This window comes from Miniopterus schreibersii, assembly GCF_964146895.1.
Source record: "Miniopterus schreibersii genome assembly, chromosome: 16".
NCBI lineage: Eukaryota > Metazoa > Chordata > Mammalia > Chiroptera > Miniopteridae > Miniopterus > Miniopterus schreibersii.
The window spans coordinates 24,626,386-24,648,687 of NC_138116.1; the positions used below are offsets into that span (position 1 = coordinate 24,626,386).

General features: G+C 49.1%; 1 protein-coding gene across 1 annotated transcript; it reads right to left on the reverse strand.

The window, feature by feature from the left end:
• Positions 1-1,919: 1,919 nt before the first annotated feature.
• On the reverse strand, positions 1,920-21,271 carry DCAKD (dephospho-CoA kinase domain containing). Its single transcript, XM_081162373.1, has 5 exons — positions 21,175-21,271; positions 10,856-11,069; positions 10,280-10,483; positions 6,245-6,332; positions 1,920-3,189 (listed from the first exon to the last, which is right to left on the reverse strand). The coding sequence occupies exons 2-5, from the start codon at positions 10,965-10,967 to the stop codon at positions 2,898-2,900; spliced, it is 696 nt and encodes a 231-aa protein (XP_081018499.1). The 5' UTR covers positions 10,968-11,069; positions 21,175-21,271; the 3' UTR covers positions 1,920-2,897.
• Between the last annotated feature and the right edge of the window lie 1,031 nt (positions 21,272-22,302).

A 22,302-nucleotide genomic window follows, 5' to 3' on the forward strand; every position in this document is an offset into this window, starting at 1 on the left:
CATCCAGTTTCTAGCCATGGAGGCTCCTCATGGTGTCCCTAACCTTCCCCTGCCTATCCCCAAGCAGGGAGGCTAAACATCAGAAGAGCTGACAGTAACTCCTAGATAAAGAACCAAGGTATAATTAATGGGGGCAGTGCAGTTAGTGGGAGGAGCATTGTATTGGGGGCCCAGAAACTCAGTTTTTAGACCCTATGGCTCAAACTGAGCCTCGGTGAAATTCTAGCCTGGACTCCTTCGCAGAACTTGATTTTAAGGAGATAACCATGTGAATGTACTTTGTAAACTGTAAAGCTCTGCAAATTAGGTACCCTAGGGTCTGGGAGTCCCCTTCATCCCTGGCCAAGAGGCTGGTGCATCTGCTGCCCTCACTGGAGTCTTCATTGCTCCTTGTTGGGTGGGAAGGCCCCATGCTGAAATAGAGTACAGTGCCCAAGTTTCAGGCTGGAGGGTGGGAGGCTGGAGTCCAGGGTCTCCTGCCCTCCGAAGGGAGGGTGGGCAGAGCAGGATGGGGACACAACCCTCTGCCCCAACACAGCTTCATAATTAGCACCCAGGGCCAGGCAGTCTGCGCTCCTGATTCTCCACAGCCTTTGCGGATAGTTAGTAACTTCACCGGAGCCTGCCACAGAGGTTGGACCCCAACCTAGGTGGGTGCTGCCACCTGCTGGCCAGGAGGGATGCTGCCCACTGGGGTGCAGGGCTGGGACTCCCTGTGGCCTGGCTCTGGCTGCTCTGGGGCCTTGGGAGCCCCATACTGGCCTAACCATGGCGTCATGACCCTTAGGAAAGCAGGCTTTTTTTAAGACTGCCTTCGGTCACCCAGCCTGGGAAAAGGAGGTGGTGAGGAGGGAGGTGTAAAGAGGGGGAGTGGGAGTTGTATGGGACCGGAGGTCTGGGGAGGACTGGATCTCGTTTTCTCACCTTCCATGTTGGCCATCCTCTGACATTTTTGCATCAAACTCAGCAAACTAGGTCACGGAAGAAAGTAATTCTTTGGAACTTTACAGTCTGCAAAGGGTTTTCACTGTCCTCCATTCATTAGGTCCTTTGACCTAAGCATCACGATGCCTACCTGATAGAAGAAACTAGAGCCAGGAGGCCACATAAGGATAGGACCAGGTCGCAATCCCAAATCTGTTCCTCCTAGAGGAGGCTCAGGGGTACAGTGGGCAGAATCCTGAAGCTTGGCTGTGACCCGAATCAGATTTCTCCATCTCTCTGGGCCTGGAATCAGGATAATCAGTTATGTCACCACTAGAGTGTTAGACATCTAGCAAAGTGTCTAACACATCACAGGTGTTCATGAAGAGTCATTTTCTCAATGACTGGAGTAATAGGACACCTTGTTACCTCAATGAGGGGTCCATACCCCTCATGCCAGGTCCCACTAAACCCAGGAAGCAGCTGCCTTCTTCCTTTCTCATCCTGCCCAGGCCCCAACCCGAAGCTCACCAGCCTTTGCCCCTATGGGTTTGCAGTGAGTTAATAAGCTGGTCTCCAAGGTCTGAGCAGCTCTGGGAAATGGGCACTAAATATGGCCACCAGAGCATTCACATTTGTCACACTCATTTCTGGCCTTAATAGGTTGCTGGCCAGGATCACCACATCAGCAGGTCTGCCAGCTCTGGCAATGGAAAGGTGATGTCTACACTGGTTTAATTGGCTTGGGGAAGGAAGATGGAGGAAGTGGGCACGATGCTGCCCCTGTACCTCCACCTGCCTCTCACAAGGGTACACCTGGAGCTAGCTGGAATCCTCCTGGCACCCCAGGAGAAACCAGAGGGCTACTGTACCTTCTGGGGCCCAGGCTTCAGTGTAGGAGGAGGCCAAGTATAACCCAAATGGTATCAGCCAAGTCTGGGAACCTTAACTGGCCCATGGTGCTCGGGGAACAATGGCAGTGTAGGGCATTTCAGATCAACACACTTTATTAAGCACCAATGGCGAGGCAGGCTCTGCACAAGGAACAGAGATGAATAAGACAGTCCCTGCCCTCAAAGGGCTTACAGTCTAGTAGGAGAGACCAATAGCTTTGGGTTGATTGCTGTACTGTGGATTCAGATAAAACATGATGATGGTGGTATCCCAGAGCACCTAACCCAGCCTGGGGCTTCACACAGTGCCTGAGCTGGGAGTCAGCCAGTTACGGGGGGAGGAGTATTCCAGGTAGGGGAACAGCACAGTGAAGGCACGGAGGTCAGAAACAGCCTGGTGTGCTTGGACTACCAGGAGTTCAGGGCTAGGAGTACATGGAGTGGAAGGTACAGAATGGTGGGAGGTGATGAGCAGGGTAAGGGGAATGCTGGACAAATGCCAAAGGGGGACAGTGGGTCATCCCAGAAGAGGCCTGGCCTCTGCAAACTACTGCATTACCCACAGGGAATCCTCACAGCATCCTGGCCAAGGGCATCAACCTAAGGGAGAGTCCTGTTTGAAGATGGTAGTCCTTGGTCCAAAATGATTTGCCATGGTCCATGAAGGAGGTTTTGGCCACAATGGGGCATGTGCTCAGAGAGGGTCCAAGCCCAGGGAACTTCCCAGCTTTAAACACTGCTGACAGCCACACAGACAGTGTTCCTCATTCCCACCCACAATAAATTTATGTCTCCCACAGTTGCTTTCATGTCCCACTGTGGACACTGTAGGTGGTTTCAGAGGAAAGGGCCCTGGGGAATGTAGGAAGGAATATCTACTGACAGGGCTGTTTCTTTGCCTCAGACAGAATGTACCCCAAACAAGGGTCAGCCCAGTGCAGGGTTCCAGCCCAGAGAGAGAGAGATAAGGAGAGCGAGGGGGAGGGATATGAGGGGGCTGAGAAAACAGGATGCATTCATCACCTAGCTTCAGCCTCCGAGGAGATCGAGGCCTGGGTCTTCCTGTCTTGAAGTCCCCAGCTAGGGGGAAGGCAGGAGGTAGCGGGTGAGCAAATAGAGGAGGCTGGCAATGCCAGCCAGACCTGTGAGGACTCCGAGCCTCAGGGGCAGGTACTCTAGGGAGCGCTCCAGCTCCGCGTGCAGAAGGATGACCTGGCGTTTGGTGATGCTCCACTCGCCCGAGTTGTCTAGAACGTGGCGGGCCATGCGGGCTTTGTCCTTCAGGGGCAGCTGAGCATTGATCCGAGCCTCTGCGTCCTCACGGTTCAGGTTGTTCCGCCGCATCAGCCGTGCTAGCTGTGTGTCCCGGTCGCTATGGGCAGGGCAAAAGGGCTGGTCAGGCTTTGTAGGCCCCACCCTCCCTCTCCCCCACCAAGTTACAGGGGTGTGCAACCCCTTCTCTCAATTCAGTTTAGGGTCCCACAGCCGGGAGGAAGGCCTGGGAAGTTCGCAGGCTCCCCCTACCTCACACTACTCTGTGAGGACCCTGATAGCATGATGGCCTTAATACAAACAAGGGGAAAGGCTGCAAAAGCTGCTTTCTGCCATCTGGGGCTTCTCTGCTTTGCCACCAGACCTGAGATTTCCCAGTTATAAGATGAGAGAATTTGATCACCTGGAATCAGCTACATCCTGGATCCCTGGATGGATGACCTTTACTGAAAGGCCTGTGCCTGCGAGCTAAACGCTTCCTGCACTTCCCCTGGGGGCTTGGGCCTGCTACATCAAAAATAGCTTCCTGGGCCACCACAAAGACCCCTTTCCTTGCCTCTACTCCCACTCCTTCGTATTTAGAGCAAAAGGACCATGAGGAAATGGTGGCTGCTGAAGAAAGATGAGCGAGCCTCAATATGCTTCTCGTGGAGCAAGGACTTGAGAATTGGATCCCCTCAGTCCTTGGGACAGGACAAAGCACTGCACATTAAGCTGAACAACCCCTAGTCTCCTAACTACAAAAGAAATTCAAAGGATACCTCTTTGGCCCACTCTGATGTCGCTACCTTGGTCCTTCCTCAGGAAACTCTCTGTCTTGCCTTTGGCTACACAGGAACAGCCCGCTGTGCTCTGGAATAGGGTCATCTCTGACACCCCTCCAGCTCCGTGACTACCTAAGCCCCTCATTGGGAACAAAGGAAAAGGGCTGCAGCAGCTGCTTCTGCCACTGGGGCCTCTCTGCTTCACCCCTTGGCCTGAGATTTCCCAGTTATAAGATGGGACAATAGGTCACTACAATTTGGTCCTTTCTTAGGTGTGGCCTACACCTGGGATGTGAAGACAGAGCTTCTAAGGACAGATATAACCTGAACACCAGCCAGTTCAGTTCCAGTTCCATTCAGAACAAAATGCTGCAGAAAGTAATTTCTGGCTGGGTGATCAGGGAAACCTTTCAGAGGAGGTGGCATTAGTAATGGCCTTGAAAAGTAAGTAGGACTTCTGATTTCCTTTGTTATGGGGGCAGGGTACTATTAAGGTCATGGGACCAATCCCTGCCTGGCTGAGAACAAGAACTCTATCAAACCTTAGGAATATCTCAGGTCTAGGGCTGGGAAAATCTGGGTGAGAGAAGAGATGGCTTAGGGACACCTGAGTGCACACCCTTCAGAAGGTGTGGCCTAGACCAGAGAGCCTCCTGGAATGTGAAGGCAGAACTCTCCAGCAGCCGTTCCTGTGGCTCAGAAATATTTGTGGTAACGAGATTTTTACAAAACACTTATTCCACAATTGGCACATTCCTTGAAAATGTCAATTATCACATTTTAGTATAATCATATTTTGGTAAATGCCCCATATTATTTCAAATGCATCAGGGGTAGTAAGGCAGTTAAAGGAATCCATGAGGGGAACCTAATTTTTATAAAATGTAGATCCCTTTTATGAAAAGCAAATAACCACACTCATTCATACCTCTGGCAGCTCTCTCGAGTCGTATACCCACATGTGCTGAAAGTGGGGCATGAAACCACCAGGACTTTGGCAAAGGTTCCTTGGCTGGTGAGTGGGGCTGGAGGATCTCCTGGACAACAGGGAGAATCTACAAAGCCCCATTTATCTGCCAGGAGTCATAGCTATCTCTGCTCTTAGCAAATAGACCAACCTTGAAGGGAAGTGCCGGAAGACGGTGGCAAGGGCAGGCATGGAGGCATCTGGTGACTGCAGATGCAACCTGTTTTCTCACCTACACTCAAGATTCTTTCTTTTGGATCCCTTGGTGCAAAGTTCCAATTGTATTAAGACTCCAAGGCAAAGAGAATTCCAAGTCTTCGTGGAGTTTGCTTGGCCTCAGTTGACAGTCTTTCACAAACAGGGGACAAAGAACCCAGAGAGGTTGTATGTTTACATGGAGAGACATGGGCCCAAGCAGGAGCTATGAGGAAGCCTGAGTCTCTACACCAGGCTCAGCAGACTCACATTGGGTTTTAAATGACAGTCTATGGGGGGGAGCTGGGGGGGGGGGGGCAGGGTGATGCTTAGGGCAGTTTATGGTGGGGAGGGAGGGCAGGGTGATGCTTAGGGCACTGAGCACGCTAGGCCCCATCTCCAGTGTGCCAGAAACCTCCCATGCATTAGTTTCCTGAGAGCCACCCAGTGCCCAAAATACCCACAGAGCCAAGTGCCCACCTTTGTGTCTGTTTTGCTTGTGGGCGGCATCCAGGAAGTTTCTGAGAGACAGAAACACTCATCCTACTCTCTCACCCCACTGGGACTGTGACTCATTTTTTCTGACAGATCCTCCTCTGTTTGTCATACCTGATTCTGGTTTGCTTCATATCCTGGGGGATTCTGAGAACAAAGCTCCTTCCTAAGCTGGGCTCTGACAGTTCACTCCCTGCAACTTTCGGTCCAAATATGTTGCCAATGGGAGACCCTGGACAAATTCTGTTACCTCTCACCACGTACCACACCCCCCTCCTCGCCCAAGTTTTCTTTTCTATAACTCAGAAGTATCAGCTAATGACCTGAATACCTCATCTTGAAAGGTAAATTGAGTGAAGTAATAAGTGTGGGAGCTGTCTGGAAAGTTGAGAAGTGCTGGAGGAGGGAAAAGGGATCCAGTGAACAACAACATGGTAGCCCTGGGCAGAGCCTGCCATCTGGTATGAAGTGCCTCCAACAGCCAGCAGGGGGAGACCTTCCCAAGCACTAGAGAAACCTGGGGGCCATCCCTTCCCACACCTAACTGGGGGTATATTTGGATCAGGCACAGAGGTTGGCTTCTGTAGGCTCTGGGTATTGCTGCCCTAACCCCCTGTGCTTCCTGGCCGCCCTGTGGGGAAAGGGCAGTGATGGGGCCATTTCTCAGGCACATGCCTTACTCCAGGGGTCCTGCTTTCTAGCTTCAGTCAGGCCAGGCAATGCCACACACTCACCAGTATACCACCACTGTGTGCTTCATGTACTTGAGTAGTTTCTTGGTCTCAAACAGCAGGGGGATATCCAGAATCACGTAGCGGTATCCTGGAGAAAAGATGGGAAAGCCACAAGCTCAAGTCTGCAAGCACACACTAAGGACTATGTGTTAGGCATGGGAACATAGTTGAAGCTACTGGCTCCTACCAGTGAAAGCTCCCCAACAGAGGGGGATAGGCATAACCTGACAGCTAGCCAGTTCCAAAGCCAACAGAATGCTGCAGAAAGTAATTTTTGACTGGATGAGCAGGTAAGACCTTATAGAAGGAATGGCATCTGTACTGGCTTTGCAAAGGAGGTAGGACTTTTGATACTTGAAAATGAGTGGTTGAAAGTGAGAGTTCCAGGAATGGGGAACAGCAAATCACAAGAATCAGCAAGGTCCTATTGCTCTGGCTGAAGTGGAGGTCTTGAGCAGCATGAGGCAAAATTGACGAGGTGGTCAGGCAGGCCCAAAGCATTGAGTTCACCCTGACCCTGAACCCAAAGAGTTATTTCTGAACATGGAAATGACACAGCCAAAACTGTAGGAGACTGGGAAGAATCTGCAGGAGTAACTGGGTCCTTTCCACCCTACTTGTGCCAGGTCCAAGCCTGCCTCCCTGCTGAAGAAGAATCCCGTATGGCTACCTCTACCAGCTCTCCACAAGAGACTCACATGTGGATTGCAGCCATCAAGAAAGGGGCTGCTTCTTAGGGTCAGAGGCAGACCTCCAGCCTGGGATTGGAGGGACAGGGCTGGAGGTGTTGCAGTGGTTATGATAAATACTAAACTAACTCCAGTGGGGTAAAAGCACTGGCTGGCTCTTCCACGACAAGCCAAGTCAAGTCAAGGGCGGCACCCTCACCCACTGTGAGTGGGCACATCCCTGGGCTGCCCACCCAGGAATACCGTGGGCTCCACACTCCTAGTTCTCTTTAAGCCAGTGACCCATGTAGGTGTAATAAAGCTGGTGGGGGTCCAGAAGCAGTAAGAGGAAGGGACGGGCACTGCTCTACCTACAGACTCCTGCCTGGCTTACATGGTGTCCCACTGCAAACACTTCCAACCACAGATCCAGACACATATCACACGAATTCCAAGTGTGTCACAGGGAAACTCGCACTCTAGGTGATGCAGGGAACAGAGTGACAACACAAGCTACTGGGTTTCCTGTTCCCCAGGATCTGTTGCTCAGGAAGACTTCAATTGAATGAGGAGTTAAGAGAACGGGCTTTGATGACATGCTTGGGTTTGTAACGCCCCACTTTCCCACCATGTGACTTTGGGCCCCTTAATAAACTTCATTTGGCCCGGCTGGGCATGGCTCAGCGGTTAAGCGTCGACCTAGGATCCAGGCGATCAGGGTTCGATTCCTGGTCAGGGCACATGCCTGGGTTGTGGGCTGTACCCGATCAATGACTCTCTCATCATTGATGTTTCTAGCTCTCTCTCTCCCTCTCCTTTCCTCTCTCTGAAATCAATAAAGATATATTTAAAAAAAAAATAAATAAATAAACCTCATTTGGCCCAGCCAGCGTGGCTCAGCGGGGTAAGCATCAACCTATGATCCAGGAAGGATATCAAGGTTCAATTCCCGGTCAGGGCACATGCCCGGATTGTGGGCTCAATCCCGAGCAAGGGGTGTGCAGGAGGGAGCCGATCAATGACCCAACAGCTGGTGATCTTATCTGACGTTTGATTATACGAAGATGGGTTCATCTTGCAGAAACATCAAACTCATCATTGATGTTTCTATCTCCCTCTCCCTCTCCCTTCCTCTCTCTGAAATCAATAAAGACATATTTAATAAATAAATAAATAAATAAATAAATAATAAAAATAAACAAACCTCATCTGTGTAAATGAATGAAAAGACTACCCACTTCACAAGATGGGAAGGATTAAATGAATGAAGTCATGTAGACCACACAGCAGCCCCTTACCCAGACCCTCACTAAGTGCTCCATAAATGCTGGCTATTATTACTACTGTTCCCTGAGGAGGGAGGCCTGCAGTGCTGGCTCCCCCGCTCCCCCCCAACTCAGAACAGGAGCCAGGGCCAGATCCTCTCTGGGCCTCTTATCTCTCTTTCCTGCTCTGCTCCCATTCCTTCCTCTCCCCTCACTGTCCTTTCTCCCCAGCCCCTCTCGGGAGCTCGTGGCCAGTTCTTTGGTTCACCAGCAAAGGGCTATTCAGCTGTCACATCCCTCCTGCTTGATAAGCTCTGCAAACTAACCTGACTCTATTAAGACATCCGTCTGCCTACACAGAGACCTCCCCAACAGCTGGTGATCTTATCTGACGTTTGATTATACCAACTCTGACAGTTGTATTTGTTATAGTCATCAGGGAAAAACTGGGACTGTGGAAGCCACAGCTGTCCCCATTTTTCACCTTATCGAGCTGAAAAGAGCTTTCTGGCTTTTATTTAAGTGGTGGTGGTTGGAGGGGGGGGGGGCTGGGTGGATGACACTGCGGGAGAACTTTGGAGCGGGTGACATTATCCGACGCTTAATTTCATAAGGGGAAAGCCATTGTTGTCTCAGAGCCCAGCAGATGTACTTGCAACTGGCCTGGGAGTGAACGCAAAAGGGCAGGAATAAAAGGCAGAAGGCTTCACTCCTGGGTGGGGACAGGAAGGGATCCTGGCACCCACACAAGAGGGATGACAAAGGGAGAATCTAGAGACTCTCCTTGAGGAAGGGAGGTAGGCCTGCGGGAAGGTACTGAGATGCAGAGCAAAAAGGTGATCCAGCAGGGAGGGTGCCTGGAGCCAGATCCCACCCTGGCCAGAACTGGGGAAGGTAGGTCAGCACCATGGATGCTTGTCAAGTCATCCCTTTCCTTCTGGAGAAAGGTTCTGGCCAGAGGGGGTGGGGTTCCCCACTCTATATATGAACTTGACTCCTGAGAAAGTAAGGGGTTTGGACATGATCGCAGTGCAAAAGCCAGAAGAAAACCTAGAAGCCACCCTCATACCCTCCAGGAAGGAAAGTCTCAGCATCATGACTGACAGTGGGGAGACAAGCAGCCAGGCCTTTAACACTGAGACCAGACTGGAGGCCACATGTGCCAAAGGCTGCAGGGGGCCCTAGGCCAGCCTCTCACCTGATCCCAAGCCACTGCTCTCTGCTCAACCACTTTTGGTGACTGGCTCCATCATGGACAGTAAGTATTAGGTCACCCCTGCCCAACACAGTCCTGAAGAAGAGGATTTGAAATGTGCTGTATAGTTTGGGAAAGGCTAGCAACAGCTGTGGAAGGTGCTTGCCGACTGACCACAGACCCCTACTTTTCAAACACTCTTCCCTTCTTTCAGTCCCAGCAAGGCACCTGGCTGTCTCTGTACACACCAGGCTAACTCTCTCCATGGAGCCCTAGCCTCAAAGGATTACTCTCCACTTAGAACCCCTCCACCACCTGCCCTGGCCACCCTGGATCCTCTCCAATTTCCTGTCTGCAAACTCACTTTCCCAGGAGGCTTGACCAGCACCAAATCTGACTCTGACTGTGGTTTCTATTTGTGGGGTGATGAACAGTCACTGATGTGGACTCTTAAGCTCCCTAACAGCTTTGCAAGGTTGGCATTATTAGTCTCACTAAGCAGATGAGGAAACAGGCACAGGGGTTGGCTCATTGACAAAGTCAAACAGCTATAAATTGTGAGGGTGAGGACTTAAACCCAGGTCTTATGATCCCATTAATCATCAGCTGTTATTCCCATCCCTACTAGAAAAATCAACTTACTTCCTGGGGATCATGGCTCAAAAGCCTCAAGTGTCTCTTCTCATTAAATTGTCAACCTCCTTAAGAGTTGAGGGACATGTGCTTCTTTCCTCTGGGACTGGTACGGGGCTCTGCATGGGGGGTGCCAATAAACAGTGTGAACTCTACAGCCTGGATATCCAGCTCCCCACCCCACCCATCCCACCAACCTTTCTGCAGAGGAGAAGGGCGCTGGCCCTGGAAGGAGAGGGCTTTGCCCACCCTTGTCCCAGGCCCTGGGTCTTACCCCGAAGGAAGTACTTGAAGGTCTCCTTCATCATTTCCTTTTGGATCTCAGGGTGGGTGATGGTGTTGAGCAGATGCCGCCGGTCAGGCTGGTTAAATATCAGGTCCCCCAGGACCTTGCGATTGATGTCTCCATTCTCCAACAAGACTTCAGTGCCAAAGGCCTCCACGATGCGCCGGTGGGCAGGGCATCCTGGCTGGACAACTGTGGCAAGGGAGTAAGATGGGGTCACTCTTTGGAGCCTCTAGGCCAGCCAGAGGACCCCAAGTGACTAGAGGCAAAATGATGGGGGAACCCAGGGTTGCTTCTTTCAGTTAACGAGGGGAGGAAAAGCAGTTAAGGAAGAGAACAAAGTACAGAGAATCCCTCATGTTGGTCATGGGGTGAAGGGAAGGAGAGGGGATGTCTAGTGAAAGGGAGGAATAAAGAGAAAAGCAGGAGGACGAGCATGGGACAGGGAGCGGGACAGGGTCGAAAAGAAAGTCTTCCCTCCTCTGAGGCCTTGGAAGGCTTTATAAGAAGGAAGCACAAGGGAGCTGCCATGTATAACCCCACAACCCAACCCCTCCAACTCACCATGTCGGGCGATGACATCAACATCAATCACTGCACAACCCAGCTGCTGGAACACCTGGATCACTGAGCTCTTGCCTGAGGCAATGCCCCCTGTCAGGCCCACCAGGAACATCTTCCCAGGAAAAAGGCCGGCAGTGAGACGAGACCAGACGTCAGATTAGGGCAAGCTCAGCTAATCAGGATGAGCCACCACAGGAATTCCAGAAGGACCTGCCTGTGGGACAAGAGCAGGCCTGGTCAGTGCTGGGAGAGGAAGGTAGAGGAAGGGGAGGGAGAAACAGCCTGGTTGGGGAGTCAAGCCTGGAGCTTGGGGAGCTCTGGGTCCATCCTGAAACAGAAAACTCAGGAAAGGCCTCTGGTATTCTTTTAAAAACACTCATAAAGAAGGCAAACGAACATAGTCTAAATTTAGCAAAGTGCTGAGGAGGCAGAACAAGGTCAGGTGCCATTAAGCAAAGTGTGCTTTCTAGGAGGTGGCAGTAACTGACATAGGCACACTTCCAGTAGGAAGGGGACACCTGTCCGTCTATGGTGAACCCAAGGCACTTCCAGATGCCCACAGAAACAAGTCCCCCCTTCCCAGCCTCTACTTTTTTGTTAAATTGATTTTAGAGAGAGGATGGGAAAGGGAAAGAGAGAGAGAGAAACATCAATGTGAAAGAGAAACACTGACTGGCTGCCTCTCACATGCACCCCAACCGGGGATTGAGCCTGAAAGCTGGGCATATGCCCTAACTGGGAATGGAACTGACAACCTTTTGGTGAACAAGATGACGTTCAACCAACTGAGCCACATGAGCCACTTTCTAGTCTTGAACACCTAGGCTCACAGAAAGAAATGGCCGGCCTGCCCCACCCTAACACCAGCAGGACTATCTGGGTGGCAAGTCTAGATTGAGATGAGTAATCCCTCCTCCTCAGCTAACAAGGGGGCCAGATGGGAATCTCAACGGCAAGCAGTGGTTCAGTGGCCACTAAACCTGAGGTTTAGAGAAGTATGGATCTTGCCATGAAGAAATGTGAGGAAAGGATAACAGGCTTGGGGGGATAACTTTGAGCTTGGTGTAACTTGCGGTTCTCACACTGAGCAGCAGTAGTACAGCATGAAGGTAAGGAGCATGGACTTCTTCAAATCCAGTTCCTCGCTTACATGCTGTGCAACCCCAGGCAAGACACCTGCCTCTCTGAAGCTGTTTTCTCATCTATAAAATGCAGTGACATTATCTGCCTCCTAGGCTGTCATGCAGACTAAATGAGAAAATGCTTATGAAGCTCTTGGCACGCTGTCTGATAAAGGAAGTGAGGATGGTGATGTGGGGTGGAAGGTGGGGGTTACAGTCAGACTGCAAGAAAAAAAGACTTTCATGAAGTTAGGTCCCCATTCCTCTAACCTCAAGACTACCTAACAATATATTTTTTAAATAGTCATGTTGTAGCCCTGCCTGGGTAGCTCAGTTGGTTAGAGAGTCGTCCTGATAGGCCAAGGTTGTGAGTTTGATCCCCCGTCAGGGCACATACTAGAATCAACTAATAAATAAATGGAACAATAAATTGATGTTTCTCTCTTAAAAAAAAAAAAAGTCATGTTGCATTATCTGGAGTAAACAGGGTTACCATGTCGTGAACTTTGGTAACCCTGGATGAAAGTAATTAAATTCAAGGCTAAGTCTTCCCATCCTTCCTTCAGTGTCAAATGATGTCTCCAGGACCTTGAAATCTGTCATGACTTTTTGTTGTTGTTAAATAGCAGATTTACTGTCCTAATTACACTTTGCTTGAGCTTATACTGAAATGAGTTTGCTACCCTGAGGACACACCAAATGGCAGGGGAAGGCAGCTGTTTAGATGTGGGCTGAGTGCATGGGTGGCTTGGAGCATCACAGGGACCAACCTAAAAGTTTAAATCTACCCAGGCTCATTATCACCCAGGGAAGCCAGGGGCGGAGAGAGGGAAATATCCACCAGCTTTGTCATCCAAATGGAGAGACCTAACTAAGTTATTAAACCATTTACAAAGCATTTCTCCTCAATCTGAGACTGGAGTCGTCCCCAGGTGGTCTCCCTCCAGCTTACAAAAAGGATTTAGGATAGGGTTCAGTTGCCAAAACAAAAGTTCGTCTACACAGCTGAAGTTTGACATGGAGAATCCAGCAACAGCGTTTTTTTGTTTGTTTTAACCCACACCTGAGGATACTTTTTCCATTGCTTTTCAGAGAGTGGGAGGGAGAGACATCGATGTGAGAGAGATGCATCAATTGGTTGCTTCACGCACCCCAACAGGGGCCAGGGATCGAGCCTGTAACCGAGATACGTGCCCTTGGCTGGAATCGAACTCAGGACCATTCAGTCTGACGCTCTAACCACTGAGCGAACCAGCCAGGGCAAGCAACGGTGTTTTTAATCCCAACTCTGTCTTGTTGTCTCTAAAGCAATGAGTCCGCTACTCTTTTGTTGAAGACCAATCAAACAATGGGAGTAGGACTTGAGAATAGGTCCTGGTGGAGCAAAAAGGCTAAGGGCAGTTCTCCACAAAGCCCTGACCTCTTGACCTTAAAAGCAAGCCACTATCACAGGTCAGTGGGGCTTTGCCAGAGTTGGCTGAAGGGACTATAAGGCCATGTGGCTGAGACTTTACCCCCTGCCCACCCACAGAAACCTACTGAGTCAGAATCCTGGGGATGGTGGTGCCCTGGCAGTTCTGCTGTGTAACAGGGCTTGGGATCAACTCTAACTCTTCACTTACAGAGGCAGAGATGATCAGAGAAGGGAAGGGGCTTGCCCAGAGCCACAGCTGTTAGTGGAGCCTGGATGGAATTCAACACTCCTAACTCTGAGTCTAGACCCCTGCCTTTCTATATTCAGGGAATGCAAATTAATTTACCTTTAGACTAGGACAAAATAAGGACGGTGAATCTGTCTGCAGGCAAATCAATTCAGAGCCAAAGAAAAATGATTTCTTGATCATATTGGTACTTCCTCCCCACTGGCAGAATAAGGGTGGGGTCTTATAGGGAGCGGACAGCACAGGTGTGAATTCCAGGCTCAGCTCTGTCCCAGAGGCCTGGGGTAACCTATCTTCCCTTCTCTGTGCCTTGGATGACCATCTGCGGAAACAGACCAACAGCTGCTTGGCCTCTGTCAGGAAGGCCAAGGGGATGGAGGAGCACAGGCCCTGGCCCCTGGGCTTAAAGGGGCTGGACAAATACAGCTGTTCCTGTTTCCTCTATAACTTATTCCCTCACTAACCACCGACTGAGCTCCTCCGGGCTTTGTGGCATGATACCTGGGACTTCTCAGGCAACCAAAGGAAAACACAGGCCTTGCCCTCAGGAAAACTGGACAGACAGACAGTAGCAAATGAAACCTGCTGACAGGCAAGCAAGAGTAGTCATACGGTACACACCCTGGGCCTGCGTGTGTATGTGTGTGTGTGTGTGTGTGTGTGTGAACTCACTCACAGATTTGCTCACAAATCTGTCCAGAAGGAAGCTGCAAACAATAAGAGCCCACTGTCCCTCAAGGCTTATCAAGAAAAAAATGAAGGCTTGGGTTCCAAGCTGTCTCCAAGTCCCACACAAGCCTGTCCCCACAGCTCCTCCCGAGGCACCCATGGAGAAGTGACCACCCTTGATAACCTCTGATGACCTTCTTCCTGCCCTGGCTCAAGTCATCCTTCTCCAGAATCAGCTCATTTCTTCTTATTCCACGGAGAAACTCCTAAACCTGGCTCTGACCTGAATCCCCTAGGAAACTTTAGAAAAGGTACAGAAACCCAGGCCCCACCCAGTGCACTGAATCTGAATCCGGGATGGGACCTAGCATCCCAGCCAGCCAGGCACCAGAGCCACTGCTAAAATGGAAAGTTGTGGGCTGAAGTAGAGAGGCCTGGGTCCCAGTCTCTGAACTCTGCCACAGAACTACCTGTGTGACTGCAGAAATCATTCTCACCAGCCTGGCCCAGGGTGGTAAATTTGGGGTAAGCTGAGTCCCAATCATCTGCCTTTCTTTGAACCTCGGTCTCCACACCTGTAAACAAGGGAAGAACTGGACTTCCAGTGCTAATACCAGCATCAGCTCCTGGGGGAGGCTGTGACTCACACTGGTGCCTTCTTTCTCTGAAAGTGCTCTTCCCAGAGCAGTCAATAAATGCTCGCCAGAGTAACCAAAGAATGACATGACCTTGGTGGCCTGGGAATCTTCCCCCTCCACACCCAAAGCTGTTAACAGAAGTGGCTTGGCTGGAGGAGGAAGGACAATACCAGGTCCCATAGTAAGAGAGAAAAGCTAATGCCCAGTCCAAGAGTAAGGGAAGCTGGATTCCACAACCAACCCTAGGCCTGGCAGTCATCAGTCAAGATGGGCTCTAATCCCAGGGGAGCCATATCTGATCCTTTCTTTTCCCTTCTCTGTGTCGGAGGAGAGGCAGCAGGGTGTAAAGAAAAGGTAAGGACTAGAGCCAGAGAGGTGGGTCTGCAGCCTGTAAAGAGGAGCACAATTCCCCTGTGCTCCATAGATGGCAGGCCCTCTCACTGAGCCTCTCCAAACTGCCTTTCGGGTTTTACCTCTTGGGCCCCAATAGCCTGGAGAAGACAAAAAAATCCCTTCAGGGAAGAATGGCCTCTCTTAGAATCTCCTTGGCAGTGTTTCTTAGGAGAAAATAAAAGTGGCTGCTGCACAGGCTTCCAGAGAAAAAGCCCCACTGCTGAGTGCTGTCTGTGGAATTCTGCTAACCTAAGCCACTAGCACCTCACCCAGACCTCTGCAGTCACCTCTGACCTGCCTCCAGTCCCTGCCTTATTTCTCCCAAGGTGGCAACGGTCATGGCTTCAAGGACATCTGATTATGTCACTCCCCTAATTAAAACCTTCACTTCATTCCCCACCCGCACCCCCAGGCCCTCAAAGAAGTCTCTGGGCCCCATGTGACCTACCCATTATCCAGCCCTCCACTCTTAGTCACTCCTGTGCTTGTGACACACCTGTCTTCTGTCCCTGAACATGCAGGCTCTTTCCTCTCTCAGAGCCCCCTGCCCCCTACACTCACCATCTGGCTAACTTCTCTTGGCTAATTTCTCATTCATTCCTTCAGCTCGTCAGGCACCAGGCATTGTTCAAAACAAGGGTACCTGTCCCTACAAAGCTTACTCTACCTCCTGGGGAAGGGTGTGTGATATAAACATGAAGCTCATAATACATGTGGTGGTGCTAAGGAGGGGAGGGTATCAAGGGTGATGGGAGCCAGTGTTTCAGATGAGGGACCAGGGCGGTCTCTCTGAGTGAGGACCCAAAAGCAGCCTCTTCCACCCCCAACCCAAATCGGGCCCCGACATCTCTCACCGCTCCACTTCTTTCCCTTGTACTCCTCGTGCTTTGTACTTTCGTTTCACTATTTTCAGCACATTAGATAAAATAAGCTCCATGAGGCCACCGCTATGTCCATTTTGTGCCCCTTTGTCTCCATCATCTAGCATAGTGTCCAGTGTTTGTCTGTCACTCACCAGGTGAGTGATATTGGTCAAGTTACTTAACTTTTCTTCGATTCAGTTTCTTCATCTGCAAAATGGAGCTAATGGAACCTACTCTCAGTTGCTGTGAAAAATAAATGAGTTAACACACGTAAAGTGCCTAGAATAGTACCTGGTACACATTAAGCACTCAACCAGTGTTCCTTATTAGTTATGAGAGAGTATTTAATAACTATAGAATTTACTGAATGACCAGGGAAGGGGAGGGGAAATACTTAGGGTCACATTCCCGTCAGTGGCAAAAGGGAGGCTGGACCCAAACTCCTAATGGGTTAAAGAGAATAAGGAATTGATATTTGAATGGATACTTTCTTTCCTCCCTTGGGGGAGCTCAGGACTTCAGTTGGAGGTGAGTTCTATGCTTTGCATCTCCCAATCAACAGCCGAAACCTGCCTCCCTCATTAGCTGGCAGCTTGTTTCTTCCTCCTTTTGCAGCCTCTCAGGATCTCATACTGGGCATGACTGACCAGCCATGCCCTTCTCCTTTGAATTTCTCTCCAAAGGGTATGTATCCATTTTGCTCCAATGATCAATATAATCATTCACGAATACGAGTCACTTTCTGTCTTGGGACCCAATTATTTTCTTGTGGAAGCAGTGGTTGCAAAAATATATTGTTTTCCAGTTAACTAGTAAGTGCTATTTTTATCTATGGTTTCCCCACTCCTGATCTTGTACTACTGATGAGAGGTTGCTGTTTAAACCTGAGCCCAAGTTCCCTTGTCTGCTAGGTCTATTAAGTCACCACTTTCTCCAAGCTGTCAATTATCTGAAGGGGGCCACAAGGGAAGGTGTTGGCAGTCAGTCTTCCTCTCCCTTCTCCCCTTGCCAACACCAAGGGAAGGGAAGGAACAGGTGTCTCTTCTTGAGCACTCTCCAAGTACAAACCATCACTCCAGAGAGATTTTATGGGTGAGCAGAGAGTTTGGACTGAACTACTATGCTGGCATTTATGCAGAAAGGGATCAAAGGGAATGCCATCTCTCAGGGTGTCATAGGGGCCTTGGCTGACATCTCAGCTCCGTCCCTTAAACTAGTTGTGTGGCCTTAGGCAATATGCTAGCATTGTGAAACTGTTAACTTGCATATAAAATGGGATCAATAATGACTACTCACAGGGCTTTTGTCAGGATTAAATGAGGTAACATATGTGATGGTCACCTTATCTTCCGCAACTCAGAGTGTGACATGTCAGTCACTGAAGTCTACTCTATTTCCCTAAAGGGCACCTCCATCCTTTCAATTGCTTAGGCCAAATACCTGGGTGTCCTTCTGGCTCCTCTCTCACAATCTTCATCCACCCATCGGTGCCCCCTGCCAGCTCTGCCTCCCACCTTTACAACCAGGCCAATATCCCCTCTCCCATCTACCACCATCATCTTGCTGCTGGACTACTGCAGCACCCTTTGAGTGATTTCCTTGCTGCCACCTTTGTTCCCCAACAGTCTATTCATAATACAGCAGCCAAGCTAGTGCAACCCTTTAAAAATGCAAGTCCGATCATGTGATTGCTATGCTCAAAACCCTCCAATGGTTCTCGTCTCACTTAGAGTACAAGCTGAGTCCTTACAGAGTCCTACTGGGTTTCATGATAGACGCCGGTATTTCCTCCGCAGGCACCTCTGGCCACTCTCCACCTTGATCACACCCCTCCTGACACACTGGCCACCTTACTGCTCCTTGACCATGCTATGCACACTCCCACCGGGCCTATGGACATGCTATTCCCTCCATGTGAAAAGTTCTTCCCCCAGGGGACGGCATGGCTAACTCCCTTCTCTGCCCCATTGTCCCTCTACCAGAGGCTGTCCTGAATTTACAAAATAACACCCCCATTTCATTCTCTATTCTCCTTTTGTTCCACTTTTCTTCACAGCACTTATCAATTTATCACCACCCAACATATTGACCATCTGTTTATTTATTGTATTCTGTCTCTCCCTAGAATTTGGGAGCAGCTGTATGCTTAAAACAGGGCCCGAAAGTAGAAGTCCCTCCAAAGATATTTGTTGAATGAATACATAAACCATGAAGCAAAATGTCCAGCTCATGAGTAAGCAGGAACTCAACATGAACTATTTCAAAATAAGAACATAATCTGGTCTAGAAAACCTACTACGAGAATCACAAAACCTTTTCACATCATTTCCCACCTCAACTTTCCTGGGCTGACAGTATCTTGGGCTCACAGCTGAGGAAACTGAGGCAGAGAGCCTAGGAAGGTATATTTCCCAGCAGGCAGGAATTAGAGTATAAGAGCAGCCACCCACAGAGTGCTCTCCACGTGCCAGGGACATCTTTGATCCCATCTGATCAGCACAACAATCCAATGAAGTCAGTTCTTTGATTTACTCCTATTCTAAAAGTGAAGAAATGGAAGTTAAAAGAAGTCAAGTATTTGCCCACAGTAATTCCAGGTGGTCTTCACAATGGGGAATGAGGAGCCCTACGAGATGCATTAAGCTTTTCTAAGGGGCACAAAGGCACAGTTTGAAGGAATCAATTTCATCTCAACTGCCCATCTTCTTCCTATGAGAACAAATCAGCCACGGAACTTGCCTACAGACTCTCCTTTCCCAGACACCTCCCCCCTTCAAATTCACCCACTTCCCATGTTTCAAAAAAAGGCACAACTACCCACCCATGGCAAATCTTAACTACTGTGCACTGTCACACAGTGCAAAATATCCCTGGCACCACAAAGGGGCAATTCAAAATACCAGTATTCGTGCTGAGGCTGTAACTGCCTATGGTGACTGTAACAAATCCTCCTGCTGAGTCAGGTGGTTTCTAAACCTTTGCTTTCAATCAAGTTAAAGGAGGACCTAAAAAAACTGTCCGCTGACAGATCGTTAATAAACGATTTCAATAATAGATCACTGTGACTTTTTGGCCCGTAACTCTGAAGATGTCCAAAGAATTGAGTAATACTGTCACAGCCAAATGCCTTCAATTCCTGTGTATTTACTTACAAGAACCAACTTTATCAATGCTTAGTCATGGAATAAAAAAGTTGTGCTCATTCTAGCAAATATACACTGATGAATGCATGAACTAAAAGAAGTAGTTCCACTCAGCTTATGAAAATAAGCATTTTCAAATAAAACTTTTTATGTTTAACAATTACCAAAACTAGTAATATATTTATGTTTTGATCAATTGTGTATTTTAAATTGTAAAAACTTGATCTCAAGGAAAATGTTAAATATTGTGACAATTGTTAAAAATGTTTTAATTTTTGTGTATTTTTGTTGCGGAGAAGTAGGATGACAAGTAAAAGGCTTTCAAGCATAAAATCTATTATACTAGAAAAAAATTCCATCAAGGAAATAAAGTGGAAATATGAATTCAAGGACGAAAAATGAACGATGTAAAATTTCAACTGTTAAATAAACTGGTTTGTGTATTTTTTTCAAAGGATGAGGTATTTAGTAGATTCCACTAAAGATTTAAATTCCTGATGTAAGTTTTATTTTTCAAATGTCAATATTTACAATTAACTACAAATCATACCCTTTGGAACTACTGAAACTTTCAAAGAAAAATTTCAGCTACCTAAAAATATGCAAGTGGGTAGTTTTCAAAACAAAGCTAAGCTCACTGTTTGCCTGCCTTCAGCTATCAGCCCTGGTCTTTTCTCCTTAAGGCAGGGGCAAGGAAAGGCTCTGAACCCTTTAAACATTTTATCCAGGACAGATTCTAACTGCTCAAGGTAAGAGGATTTGGTGAGAATTTAGGGCCCTGCTAAAGAAAACCACAAAAAACACTCTAACTGGCCTGTTCACTTTCTATTCATCAGCCAGCTCTCTACCATTTCACTGTTTTCCAGGTCTTTGTTTGCACCCCGCCAAATCAATCTGACTTATTCAGGTAAAATCAACTCCCTCACTCCATATTCAAAGGCTTCCATTTCCTCAACTTTAAAATTAGGACTTAATGTCAAAGTTAATTTGGGTGAAAATTTTTCCATATGTAAGGAAGAGAGAAAAACCTCTGAAAACTTCATAAGCAAACTCAGTGCCAAAGGTGCCAAGGACTCCACTTGGGAAAGGAAGAGAAGCAGGCCTCCACCCGGCCGCCCTCTTACTAGCCGCCTGGGGGGGGATTTCACTAAAACTTTACAACCAGTCTCCCCTCCTGGGGAAGAGAAAAGCAAAGAAAGCCTGTCTGAAAAGCGAAGATGATCGCTCAGCAAAACATCAGCTATCCAGCCCAGAACTTTCCATCCACCCTGAGATAGGTATCATTCTCATTTTTTCAGGTGAGCAAATTGAGAGTGAGAACGCTACCCAAAGTCACAAAACTGGAAACGGCAGAGGCTGGATTCAAAACACAATTTTAGGTCTGACCACAAAGTTCTAAGTGAAGTGGCTTTGCACTGAACCTGGATATGAATCCACATTTTCCACCGCTTTCTACTTGTAAACCTTTCTTCACAGCTGTAAAACAGGGAAAAATAGCACTGCTCGGTCGCTGTCAAGGCAGTGAGCCACGGATGCAAACGCGTTTGATCCAGGGGCTGCCACCTGGCACGTGCTCAGTAAGTTGTACCCAAGGCTTGAAAAAAAGGCGCGTACACTACACCCCACCTCGCGACACGACTGGTGCGCCTCGGGCGGTGGTTCTGCGCGCCCAGAGCCCAGCCCAGCAACAAGGCACAGCCCGGGGTTGGCTCGACTCCTCTAGGCCGGGTGGCCCGGACGCTGTTGTAAAACGAGGCAACCCCGGAGCTGCCCCCCCTTCCCGGGGGGCCCAGCCGCTGCCGCCAACCCGCCCACGCGGCGTGCTACCTACCCGGGGCCTCTGACCCGCCTGTGCAGCTGCCGCCCGCCCAATCTCAGAGGCGCTTACTGGGTGGCTACCGACCGGCAGGCGGGGCTTCGGCAGCACGCGCTCGCGAACCGGAAGTCCGATCAACGGAAGGGGCGGGACCGGGGAGGCGGCTTTAGCCTGGGGAAGTGGGCGGGGAAAGAGGTAGAGGCCCGAGAGCTGTGGTAGGGGTGAGGCCGTAGGGTAATTCATCCCTCGGAGCCAGACTCTTTCCAAGCGAGAGGGTGACGGGGCGACTCGAGAGCCCTATCCTCGAAAGCCGGCCTGGCCATCATTGGCTGCGTAGCTTCTGGCAAAGGTAATGATAGCTGTGGTTAAACCGAGCACCCTTTACCTGACAAGTCTTACGAGCACTGTAGGAATGATCTCATTGAATCTTTCCTTGAGGTGAATGATGTCACCATCCCCATTTTACAAAAGAGGAAGCTGATATTTAGAGGTTAATCAGTTCCCCCTGTCTCACAAAGCCAGTTGGCTGCAGAACTCAAATTCTGTTCATAGAAGCCTAGCAAGTCACTTAGTCTCTCATCCTGTGTCCTCTCCTAAAGCGCAAGGAATCGCTACTGTGTCGCTTGTTGAAAGAATTGGAAATACGGAAGTTGCCCTTTATCTGAGGTTTTGCTTCCATGGTTTCAGTTACCCATGGTCTACTTCCGTCTGAAAATATTAAAGGGAAAATTCCAGAAATAAACAATTTGTAAGTTTTGAATTGTGTGCCTTTGAGTAGTGTGATGAAATCTCACTCGTCCTGCTCCATCCCACCGGGTTGTGAATTAGCCCTTTCCAGCTTATCTACGCTATCCACCTGTAAGTCACTTAGTAGCCATCTCAGTTATCAGATCAACTGTCACAGTATCACAGTGCTTGTGTTCAAGTAACGGTTATTTTTTATTTTACTTTTTGTAGTGGAGAAATATTGGCTTTCATTATAAACACCACCCAGGAGGTCAGGAAGCTAAAGATCAAAAACCCAAACTTCCCGATGGTGTGTAGATTACAGGTTATATAGTGCAAAATCACAAAACACTGTGGGTTAGAGGATTTGGGGTCGTGCTGGGAGCTGATTGGTCAGAAGTGAGGTAAGGGTCATAA

Coding starts and splice junctions, on each gene's coding strand:
- DCAKD (XM_081162373.1), bottom strand. CDS start 10,967: ATGTTCCTGGTGGGCCTGACAGGGGGCATTGCCTCAGGCAAGAGCTCA. Junction 10,484..10,855: donor TGATGTCATCGCCCGACATG/GTGAGTTGGAGG, acceptor CCCTTGCCACAG/TTGTCCAGCCAGGATGCCCT. Junction 3,190..6,244: donor CACACAGTGGTGGTATACTG/GTGAGTGTGTGG, acceptor CCCTGCCCATAG/CGACCGGGACACACAGCTAG.